This window comes from Perna viridis, chromosome 2, assembly GCF_037379345.1.
Source record: "Perna viridis isolate PV_CMFRI_1.1 ecotype Kerala chromosome 2, ASM3737934v1, whole genome shotgun sequence".
In the NCBI taxonomy this organism is placed as follows: domain Eukaryota; kingdom Metazoa; phylum Mollusca; class Bivalvia; order Mytilida; family Mytilidae; genus Perna; species Perna viridis.
In genome coordinates, this window is record NC_142446.1 from 18,603,240 (window position 1) to 18,616,038 (window position 12,799).

Genomic DNA, 12,799 nt, shown 5'->3' on the forward strand with positions numbered 1-12,799 from the left:
TTTGCCATGTCAGCAGATAATCAATTGAATGGATATGAATTACAATGGGTAGCATGGTGACTGTCTTACAAGACACAGTAACTGTTCCTAACACTTAGGAATACAGTAGTGCATCTCCAATTTGTGGGTTTGTGCTGCTCATCTCGATGTATTATAATTTTTTTGTCTTTTTTGTTGTATGTTCTTGTCATTTTATATATTCTCAAATTTGTTTTTGCCCATTGATTAACCCTTTTTGATATGCCAATGTCATTGGCACAAGGTTTTTTCAAGACCGGTTAATACTCCTTTAATAAACAATTTTGAATATCTCACATTAAAATGAAAAAATTGTGGGAGTTTTTTGGTTAAAAGTACTATATTTATTGAGAAAAATACTGAATAATTGAGTTTTTACATAAAAATCTCCCACATAAGACAAGTGTGAGCATAAATTGATCCAAAAGTAACAGGCATGATTTTTTTATTCACTTTTTTTAATATACTAATTTGACTTTTTACCTTAAGAGCCGGTTTTAGGCAATACATATGATGACCTCTATCACAAAGGTCACAGAGAAGCATTTGCTCAGCATTGCCTTTCCTTCTACACACTCTACACCTGGCATGGAGAGCACTCTTAGACCAGGCAATGCTCATCTCTAGTGTACCTAAATGGAGAAACACTTGAGACAAACTTGAGCAGTACTGTAAAGAGTCTTGCCATCTTTCCAGTGTAGTCTTTTGTGGAATCTTTTCTTCTTCATCTGAAAGAAAAATGGCATGTATTGAATCTTTTCTGTGTAAACAACTAAAGAAAGTTGGACCTGGTAATCACCATTACCCTGACATGTACATTTTTAGAGTGAATAAGTAAAGTGTTTCACGTTCCAAAGTATTGTATTGAAGTCCTAAAAGATTTAGCAGGGAGGCAAGTAGTAAAATAGTGTACAAGTGTAAGAAGAACTGCTTACATGGAGAAAAAAAAAAAAAAAAAAGAGCTGCACCATCAGTGCATGATACATATGTCCCCTTCAAGCTTCTTTTTATACTTACAATAAATATTTATGATCAACTAATGCTGAGTGTCAGTACTGCTCAATTAAACCAACCCCCCACATAGGGCATCAAATCAAATACATGATCTGGATGGTATGGTTCTAACATGACAAACCCAAAAAGTTTTCCAATTTATGAATTCTCATATCTAGTGGACAATGTAAAATTTGAAATTCACATCAAGTGATACTGTGTCTGCAAATAAAATGCAAAAGTCGCCTAAAACCCACAAATGGTCAAATTCAGCTAAATACTGTAGTTGTCATTGAATTTAGAATGTAATGTTTACACCAGAAATCCATTCCATCCAAATCGAACAATGTTGAAATTTTGTAATTTTTGGTGTCCATTTTGAAAAAAGTGACAGCTTTCTGACAAAATCTGATGACACAATTGAATAAAGATGCAATGCTTACCATAGGAATCAATTATAAAAGAAATCCAACGTTTAAAATTTTGCTGATTGTGGCAGCCATTTTCAATTTTTTTTTAAATGGAAGCTTTCTAAAAAAAATTTCAACGCCTGCGATGTCAGCAAGTCAAGAACAGGTATCTGAGTAATTTTCATCGAATTAAATAGCTGCACTAATTTCATATTTTTATTTTCCTGGTTTTGTTTTGGTGGCCATTTTAAAATTTCTGAAAATGTATGAAGACCCCCTGAGCAGACTTGATTTTTTAGCCACATTTGGTTTTTATCCAATAATGGATCTCTGAGAAATTCCCGGAACATCTTTACATTCAAAAGAAGTATGAAGCAAAAACAGTAAGTCACAAAACTTCATTTGGCAACTTACAAATCAAAGGGAATTTACATCTATAAAAAAAAAAACAACAAAAAACACAAAGCATCAAAATTTAAATGAAAATTGCATGGAGCATTTTTGAGTTGTAGTCTGAAAAGGGAAATAATCTTTTTCATTTTGTATGAAAAAAGGTCATATAACTAAAAAACATAAAATAGAAAATTTTATTTAAAATCAAGAGTGCTCAAACAATTCACCTTAGTTCAGTGAAAATTTGGAAAAAAAGGTGTAAGACAGACAGATAGGTTCTATATGGTAGTGTTTAAGATTACCCACCATCTCTGTCTTCTTCTTTCTTCTTCATCAGTTCTTCTTTTTCTTTTTTAAGTTCTGCAATTGTCTTTTTCTGTTTTGCATCTATCTCCCCTTCAATATGTAAAATATTCACATTAATGAACTTCAGACCATCCTTACATATTTTCAACTAACTTGCATTTAATAAGACAATATGGAATATGAGTATTGTTTTGAGATTGTGTTTGATAACAACCTAATAAGAAGAGAATGATACAATCTCATGCATTAAACAATCTGGGCCTGTTTTCCGTTGTTTTTTTGGTTTTGGTAATGTCATTTTTAACTTTCAGAAGCACCGTGATTTCCACCTGTAAGCAGAGGGAATGTGCTTTTACAGTAGCTTGAGTGATTCCGATTTCAATACAAATCAAGGAAGACTAAAGTAAATTTCTTGTAAATTACTTGTATGTTCAGTACAAGATTCCCGAACATACTGGTGGATGGTTTAATTTAGAGGTTAAGGTCATCATAATTGACAATTATCCAAATTTGTAAGATCACACAGGTGTTCAGGGGTACAATAAAGTTGGATACATTTGTATAAGAACAGGTTTCTACCAAGAGTTATTTACTCAGTAGCCTTCCCAGATTCATACTGAAATTGGAATAACTCTATTTCATCCTGAAAAACCTGCTCACGAACCTGATACCCTAAACTCCTCCTTTTGATAACATGCACCTTTTAACCTCCATACTGATTTGGATCAAAATCTAAAATAGGAGGTGCACTATGGGAATATGTAATAAAGATTCTGTGAAAGTGTCATTCAATTCCATTCAGTGGTGGAGGAGGAGTACATATAGGAGAGTTCTTCAAGATGTCATCACTTACCTGTGATTTGGTTTTGGTTGGCAAAAAAATCCACTGAGTGGCATGGGGCATCAACTTTAAATCATCATAACCTTTTCATTTTTAAAGATAATTGAAAAATTCTTTTGGTTCCCAACATTGCAAATAAAATTCTTTCTATCCATTGAATTTTTAAATAATATTCAGTAATTAGACTATATGTACATAAGATTTCATACAAAAATAGAGGTTTACATATAAATATCACTTCAAATTTATTTTTGAAGTAAAAGAGTTATAAATTCACATACATAATATGAATTATTTTATCTAAATTAAACATTTTACAGAACCAAAATTGGATATAAATAAAAAAGTTATATTTTTGAAAATTGGGATTCTAATCATGAAATTGTCAATTGTTTAATTAGTTGTTTATTTGCCAACCAATTTGGCACTTAATGATATGCAAATTAGTGAATATGACATCACTGATGAGATTGGCGAACTCTCCTATAAGAGATGAGTTCCTTTTGTCCCCTTATTCAGAAATGACTAAGTCCATGTTTTGGTAAGTGAAACCTCCCAACTGATTCAGATCAAAATCTATAATAGGAGGTATACAATGGGAACATGTAATAAAGAAACTGTAAACGTTTCAGTCAATTCCATTCAGTGGTGAAGTTAACATATAAGAGATGGGTACCCCCTCTATATAGAAAGTGGTAGCATAATGAGACTACTGAGTTTATGGTGGCCACAAAAAGTTTATTAATATTAACAGTAAGGCTAACTTTGTGGCCCCTCACCACAGAATTGATCCAAAGTGCTTCATTTCATCTGGAATCTGCAAAAGAATGATGCCTCTCAACAATGGAGGCCCTAAACTTTTCAGACTGTTACTAGACATTCCCTCTAAAGGGACTAATACCCCCGCAGCCTGTTGAACCCTGTACATTGGGGATCAATGTCGACACAATTTATACTGGACAATTTTTATGGTGGATAGACTAAACACTTTTTACACACAACTTTGCTGCCAATTCCTTAACACCCAGACAATTCATGGACTTTTGGCAAAAGTACTGTTTTCCATGACTTTCAAAGGATTCAAGGACTTGTAGGAACCCTGCCTGTAGTTTGACCTGGGCCTCAAGAGAAGTGAATCACTTGTAGAGGACACTGAGGTCAACAACACCATCCAAGTTTCAAAATATGGCACAAAGTTGATGTATAACAAAATCTACCAATCTAAAGTTAAGATAGCCTCAGACAGTCACCTTATTGTATCTAATGAACCTCAAAGTGGGTCTTTTGTAAAAGCTCATCCATACATCATTTGATATGTTTGAGTGATTTTGGGCCCTTCATTTATAAAGAGTTGTAAACCAACTTCAAAATTGACTCCTTACATCCCTTTATGCTGAAATTTCATACAAATTCCTTGACTAATACCATTTATACATGTATCATGAAAACTGAAGACCACAACAGGGCCATACCAAAAAGAAATATGATGAGTAGAGGTATTTTTAATTCCATTCTATGCAAGTTGTTCATTTCAATCAAATTTCAAGACATATCAAAATAACCATCTTTAAGAACTGAAAGCTCTAACGAATCAATCCCCTGGAGAATGTGAAATCATGTGGTTGTTTCATTTAATCATTTAAACAAAAAGTTCTCTATACTTACATCATTCCTGCAATCCACTGAACCCAATGAGCCACAAGACTGAGATATAGAAGTCATTCTTTTTTTATCAAATGGAACCAAAATTTGACATTTTGTTGCTTTTCCATACATCATTTCTGCCAAGTTTAGTAAATGGACAATGGACACAAAGTGATAGCATATTGGTAATGGTGAGCTAAAAATAAGAATAACCTACCAAGTGGCATAACAAGGTATTTTGATTCTATTCCATGTTGTATTTGTAGAAGAGCTTTTGACAAATCCTTGACTATTGATTCTGTAGCATCTCCTGAGCTTATAGATGAAGTGTCATCTCCCTCACCACTGTAATATAAAATAATCACCACTTACATCAATATAACATGCTACACAAGTTAAAACTAGAAAAACTGTGAACAATGCTCGCTAAATTATAACCCCCCTTTGATAACATGCACCTTATGATCAATGAGGTTGAAAATCAATAGTGTTTAAGATCGATAATTAATGTCTACAGACAATAATGAAAGCATGATATCATAATACAACTGCAATTTTTTTTTTTAAATTGGTTGTTAATTTTAAGTTAAATTTTGAATTTTGTAAGTTCTATTTTTTTTTTTTTCGCTAACTACTAAATGAATTGTATAATGCTTTACTGCAAATACCTGTCTTCTTTTTTTGTAAACTGAAATTTTGCATACAAAGGATCATCAGATTGTGGATCAAAACTTCCCTTTTCCAATGCATCTCTCCAAACTTGTCGATTCTTCACCTGTAAATATTAACAATAATATTAATTCAAGACCTATACATCCCAAATTTTCCAGTGATGCTTATCAATTGAATATTTAAAATATTTCCATCCCATATTTGGGGCAGAATATGGCCCCCATTCCCAAAGGGAAATATGCTCTTAAGTTCCAATTGTGAATTAAAACATTCTCTAAAGATTTATGAGATATACGACACTCTCTCTACTCTACTGTATCAAATTTGAAATCCAGAGGTCACCTCTTGGTTTCAGATACACAAGAATTCATCAAGGATTTTACTTAGAAATTGTTTTTAAAATACTGTATAAATCATTGCTCTCATGTGTATAGATTATTTCCCGGTAAAATGTTTTTAAAATACTGTATAAATCATTGATCTCATGTGTATAGATTATTTTCCGAAGTCCAATTTTCATGCTCATTTTCCCAAGTGCATGGCCCCAGGCCACTTCCCCAAAACAGTAGGAAAATCAGTGCTACAAGTTCTATGTGCTTAAAGCACTGGCATCCAACCAACTGAAATACCACTAAACATGCCCCAATAGTATGCATCGATCCAAATACAGATATAAATCTGACATGGTAAACCAACAGTGGAAATCACACTTTTTTTTAAGAAATAAAGTCTCATAGCTCAAAAAGTTATGACAGGAGGCTTCCCCGGCTATTACAGTATACTTTGTCGGGCTACCACAGCTAGTCAGGCCATCGCACCAGACTATGTGAGGTATTTAAATTTATAAGAATCAGAAGGGAATTACTTCAATAACAATTTTAATCAGTTTCATGAAAATTGATGGAATTATTTTTAGAGTAATTGTGAGAAAATCCTGCCTTTTTTTATGAATCAAGTCCCATCACATGAAAACTTATAATTGCGGGAGCTCACATCTAAAAGAAAAGAATTAACAATTTCAATTGAAAAAAAAAACAAAAAACAAAAACAAAATAACTCAGTTAATAAAAAAAACGTATTAAAACAGGTGTTTGTACAATGGACTTTTTACCTTTAAAGAACCTAATGCACCAACATATATTCGTTCCTCAAGATCTAACAATAGTTCCCTCAAATTAATTTCTAAAACTTCCTGAGCACTATCAGACTTAATCAGTCCTTTAGAAGTTCTCTTCACTACTGATTTTTGTTTTTTTGATGAATCATTTGAATCTTCACTGTTGAAGTCTGTATCATCAGTATCCTTGAAGATCATGTCAACAGGACATTTATCAATACTCTCAACAACACGACATCTTTGTTCTACTAGTGCTGCTCTTAGAGCAGATTCTCTATATCCTCTGCCATTCAGAGAATTCAGTAAGTGTTCAAACTCCTCTTCTGTAGATATAAAACCCCATAAATTCTTTTGTCTACTAACTATTTGTCTAGTCGCTTCATTCTCTGGCAGTGCAGGCACTGAGTTTTGACCATCAGTGGATGCAATTCTTGATTCATCATCTAAACAAATGACTTCATCAGAGTTTGACTTGTCATTAGAGACATTAGGAGCAACCTTAGGTCCATTGACACTGTTATTGAGACTTTTATTAGGAGAATTGACTGAGTCATTTTCTTTATCACTACCATTTTCATCCTTTGGCTTGGTGGTAGTAGATATGTTAGCACAAATTGGTTTTAACTGACAAGTATCTACATGAATCTCATCGTCCTCAATATACAATCCATGCACAGAAGAAAATATCCAGTACCTTCTGTACATTCTATCTCTACCTATAGGAACAATGGAACATGTTTGTTGAATCTTTGCTAATTGCTCTATAACTTTCTTCTCATTCAAAGCAAAATGGGCTTTTTTATCAGCCTCCAGTTCTTCTTCCATATGTTGAATTTCTTCTCTTTCCTCCAGTGTTAACTCCGGTTCATCACTCTTGTACATCCAGTTGATCGGAGGAAGATGAGAAATGTCCTCACTGAAATAAATAGAGACCCAATTTGTTAGAATTTCCATTTTATACCATGGCATTATGTTTGAATTAAACAGAAAAAACCTTATAAATGTGTAATAACTAATATATTGACGGAAAGTCAGAAAGGGCCTTTCCCAAATTAAGTGTTTCCATTTGAATCAAAATTTTCAATTCAAATGCATCAAGTATCTATCAGCCCTAAATAGCTTTGATGCTAGATGATGTATATAAGTTAAAAATAGATCATGACAGTGAAGTCTGATAAACTCCAATATACTAAACATGTTGGAAAATATTTTAACAAATTTCTCCATTGTAGAGGCACATATCAATACTTTTTGAATTAGGGCTGTCCCATTGAAGATACAAGATATCCCAGGAAGGCACTTTTTTCACCACAGTGGCCACCCATAGAAGTTCTATTGATGTTTTGTATAAAACTTTATATATTTTGTCAAGAGACCTGAACAAACACCCATATACAAAGAATAAAAGTGCCTTCCCCAATCCACGTTATATTTTACTGGAACCGTCCTTACAAATTACATAAAGTAGGCCACCCCTTAGTGTGATGGAAGGACAAATGGAGTTGAGCGGCTAATAGATCTGCTTTCACATTTGGTGTTGCAGTAAGGATAAATTTTGACCACAGAAATAATGCACACCAGAGTCCTAATAAAGACTCTTTCGTAACTTACCCGTTGTCTCTCATATTATTTCTTTTTTCCTGTTCTTTTAAACAGTTCTGTCTCCATTCTTCTCTTTTTTCTCTTTCTTTTGCTTTTTCTTCCATTTTTTTCTTCCACCTAACCAATTGTTAAAACAATAAAAGCAAATAAACATGATAGCTGAATTTATCTAGTATGTAACTTACTACAGGATTTGTTCACAGTTCAATTTTTTGTCTTCTAAATATCTCAAGGAAAACTTCTTTAATTGAGATAAAAGTTTTTTTTAACATAAATAATAATGAGAAAAAAGAACTTCAATAGTTGACTTCGAACATATGAATAAGTTTTGTGATATAATTTTACCTATTTTAAAAAAAAGTACAGGTAGTTTTCCATAAGATATTCAAAATAAGACTATAGAAAAGTTAGCACCCATATGAATTTTCCATAAGATATTCAAAATAAGACTATAGAAAAGTTAGCACCTATATAAATAGTAGTAGTGAATTTCAAAAAGTGAATAACCCCTACTAAAATTTGCAAGATGATGCATAACTCTTCAATTTGATAATCTCAATTACAAAGTATATGGTAAAAATCATATTGTTTCAGGCACATCTACATTTAATGCCCAATCCTTCATATAAGGTTTCATCAAAATTCAAGCCAAGCTCATAAATAAAATAATCTCTCTTTGCCATTTCCTGTCTCACTAAGTTCATTTCAAGTAATAATCTAAGAAAATAATTTGATATTTTACAATTCAGGATCCAAAATTTAGACAAATTGCAACCAAAATAACCAACTCCCTGAAGATCACATTTCTATACCACTGAACACTTACAAGAATTATGCTTGCAAGCTTTAGAATATCATCACCCTGCAGTTGGATTATCTGCTAGAAAGGCATCTAGCAATAATTATCATTTTAAGGAGGCACAAAAGCTGGTTTCATATACAAAAGTCTCCCAGGGGCCTGAATCGCTCACCAGGTTCAATTTTTGCCCTTCAAGGGCAATTTCTCTAACAAGGAGTTGTCTTACAACTTTGACCCAATGGAGACTTTTGTAGGCCTTATCAGAAGGATCATTTCAATAGTGGAAAGATTTTTTCTATCTATCATAGTTTTCAAGATAATGGCTGAAAACTGCAAAAAAAAAAAAAAAAAAAACCCTATCATTTTTTACCTTTAAAGGAGAGTCGTTTACCTATGATGGACAGAGCTCAATGTCATATTTAAAGACAAAACAGCGCCTCATGCACTTGAGCAATCGTCTACTTCTGTATTGACAAATTTCATCACTTCCGTCTGAATATTTTTTTTTGCCATTAACAGTTTTGGTCTCGCATTCTAAAGTCTACATGGATAGAAGTTACTGACGCTCCATCCATAATATAGACATGTGCAGACCTTATCATTCCAATCATTTTATCAATTAGAAGTTTTTTTTTTCTTTCTATCATAGTTTTCAAGAAAATGGCTGATAACTGCAAAAACTGTCATTTTATGCCTTACAAGGGAAATACCTCTAACAAGGAGCTGTCCAACAACTTCGACCCAACAAAAATTTTTGTAGGGCTCTTCAAGCTGAAGAAGGAGTGTCACATTCATTTCTCTTTTAGTTTTTGAGATATATGTAAAAATTGGTGACTTGGCCACTGTGGTCTACAAATAGCAACAGCAGCCATGTTTTACGATTGATCTACATAATCAACACAATTTTTAAAGTAGATACCCCAAGATGTAGATGACCAAGTTTGGTAATAATCAACTGAGTGGTTTCCAAGCAGATTTTTAAAGAAAAGTTCATGACAGACGATGACAATGATGACAAAAGCTCACATCGCTTTTTCGGCCAGGTGAGCTCAAAATCTGATTTTTTTTTTTAACTGGGCAGAGTAGAAATTGCAGTAAAGAGGTACATGGACCAAAAGACAAAGTGATTCCCCTTATCTCTGATAGCTGGCTGGTATAACAGAATTACTAACAAAAAGAATACCACTACACTCCAAGAAATTTTAAATTAATTTCAATCTGGATGATTTCTTCTTACAGTGAACTGTCATTAATTATCTTTATTCACACACAACTATATTAAAAGCCTAATTTTTATACAATTTTTCATTCAAAATCTCCTAGCCATTCAATGAGTAATTAAGCTTGATAGGTGCCTTAATCTTGATTATATTCTTTTACAGGCATCAGACAATTCATACACATCTACATCTGATGCATAACCTTCAAACAAAACTTGATCAACATTCATAACGCAGTTTTGAGAGAGTTGTGCTTGCAATGTTTAATCATGTAAAAACTCTAACTTAGGATTATCTCCCTTTTAAGGTGTCTAGAGAGAATTCCTTACCTTCCTGTAAAAGTAAACTAAAATCTATTGAACTGTGTAGGATGAGATGACAGAGTTATTCCTATACATATTTGTGGTAATAATACAAATCTTGTAATAGAAGTTTTAAACCTCACTTGATACAATATGCAACCCAAAGTATGGTGTAATTACTTGGCAGTAGCTTCTTCTCTTTCTCGTCTTTGTTCTGCCCACTGTAACTGTTTTAGATCCATTTTAAGGGATCTCAACTTTTCCCCGCCATCTTCTACAATATCTCTAGTAGCAGCATAGGTCATAAACTGTTGTATCAAAACACTAATAATCTTCAATCTGTCAGCTAACAATATAAAGACCAAAATTAAATCATTTTTCTTGGAAGAAAAAAACAGTCTTCATATAATGAATTTTCAAAACATGTTTGGAAAATCAAAGCAAAGAACCAAAATGAGTTATAATCCAAATCTATCCAGAAAATTTACATTTCCCCCTCAAGGTTCCAACCAGAATGAAAGATATCAAAGAACTATAATTAGACAATTAGACATTTATCTTAGGAGACCCAACATTCAAAATTCAATTACAGTGGTTCATTCAACATATCTGTTAAGTAGGACAAACTAGTCATCAAGTAGAGAAAAAAAAAAGATATTTCAGTGAAAATAAAATATCCTCAGACCGACAGACAGGTTTGATAAAATTGTGGCTGGTCTTGTTAGAGCAGCCAAATTTCTGGACCAAATGTTCAGTGCTGCTCTCGAATTTGCTTCTGCAATTTTTGCAGTTTACAATTTCCGGTGAATGTCATTATGAAAGTTTAAGGTGATCAAGATCTGGTGTAAGATGCTACCCATCAAATAGAAAGATGATGACTTGTATTGACAATGAGGACAATGGTGGAGGGATGTATTCCTTCTCTCGAAGAAATATTGTTGTTGACAGCATTTTCTCTATTTGCCAATAACTCTGAAATATTTTTATCCAATAAAAATGGTCTGGTCGGATTGATTTGTCTAGTTCATAGAATCAAAATATGTTTGATTCCATATACACTGATATTTTGATATAATTCAGCACAGAAAGAAACTTCTAAGTTTCTTTCATAACTGATCTTAAATTGGAAATTTTAATACAATGAAATTAATGTACTAAACCTCGAATATGTAGTAAAAATTATAAACAATATAAATAAAACATGATATTAACTGTAGCATTACATACATGGTGAAAGATCAAATATAGAATGTGTTGTTAGATTCTTGAAGAGAGCAGTTTCCCTCTTTCTGAACTCCAAACCAGGGTCATCCAATGATGTATAGCCACCCCTCTCTTGAAAGCGATATTTGACATTCTTGTCACTGACTTTTGCTCCAGATGATAACAAGTGAAGACGAATTATTTCAGACAATGTAAAGGAATCCAATGGCAGCTTTTTTAAGAGTAAACCTACAATATAGGACAACATTCAGTCATCTGGAAAATGTTAACATTTTTTAATAAAATGGAATATTAATTTTTATTACAGCATACCCGAACTTTACTGAAATGTGAACTTTTCATCATGTTCTATACATTTTTTTTTCAGATAAAGCAGACTTCAAAAATTAACCTCAAGTCTGCTGGCCCTGGTCAGTAAAACCTACTATGAGCTTGTGATATTTCTCCAAATTGTGAAGTTACAAGTCAATTATATTTCAAGAAAAATGTCATTAAGTCAAAGTTTTGGGCTTGTGTTCCAAAAATTCAACTGTGAAGAGTTATTTAGTAATAAAAACTTACCATGTGTCAACATTGGGGTTAATGAACAAACAGTGGCCATTTCCATCAGCTGATCTGTGTCCTGTACATCTGTTTCATTGTCAAAAACTTGAGAAAAAAAAAGAGTAACCTTACACTGAGCACTCTGGTCTGAAGGAAAAGCATTTTTCTGGTTTAAGGTAAATTATACTTACAATATAAGAATTTTTTTTTGAGGATCTCAAAAATCTGAATACAAATATATATTTTTACTGAACAAATATTATAAGATGAAGCACCCTTATATAATTCAAAAAGAAAGTTTGCTATAAAATGCTAAAATTTGTTCTAAACAGTATTTTTTTAAGGGAGGACAGGAATATATTAAAGATCCAGTAACTGATATTCAAGTTATTGCATAAAAACCATGAATCGTCTACGTACGACAACAGGGCCATACCATTATATGACAGCAAATTGTTTGTGGTCATATTAAACCCATTCAATTTTTCTTGAGAAAATGAAGTCTACCAACCTCCTGAAACAGCTTCATCCTGCTTTGAAAGTTCCTCCTCCTCTGCCTCTTCTTGTTCCTGAAGACTGAATATAGCAGTCATCAACATCAGCAAAATATCAGTTAATATACCATTATGGTCTGTCTCTAGTAAAGCTTCTTCCAGTACATCTAAACAACAAAATATTATGCTTGATCGTTTGTTGTTGACATTTAATTAAAAGC

General features: G+C 32.8%; 1 protein-coding gene across 2 annotated transcripts in view; it reads right to left on the reverse strand.

Annotated features, from left to right (window-relative positions):
- Window positions 1–12,799, reverse strand: part of LOC148623915 (bromodomain adjacent to zinc finger domain protein 1A-like) — a 45,606-nt gene that overhangs the window by 8,724 nt on the left and 24,083 nt on the right. For both annotated transcript variants that reach the window (XM_088566228.1, XM_088566229.1), the window contains exons 10-19: window positions 12,596–12,745; window positions 12,103–12,189; window positions 11,545–11,769; window positions 10,498–10,663; window positions 8,006–8,113; window positions 6,389–7,310; window positions 5,274–5,380; window positions 4,823–4,950; window positions 2,121–2,210; window positions 502–746 (exon numbers count right to left, since the gene is read on the reverse strand). In XM_088566228.1, coding sequence (XP_088422354.1) covers window positions 502–746; window positions 2,121–2,210; window positions 4,823–4,950; window positions 5,274–5,380; window positions 6,389–7,310; window positions 8,006–8,113; window positions 10,498–10,663; window positions 11,545–11,769; window positions 12,103–12,189; window positions 12,596–12,745 — 2,228 coding nt within the window. The remainder of the gene's footprint in view (window positions 1–501; window positions 747–2,120; window positions 2,211–4,822; window positions 4,951–5,273; window positions 5,381–6,388; window positions 7,311–8,005; window positions 8,114–10,497; window positions 10,664–11,544; window positions 11,770–12,102; window positions 12,190–12,595; window positions 12,746–12,799) is intronic.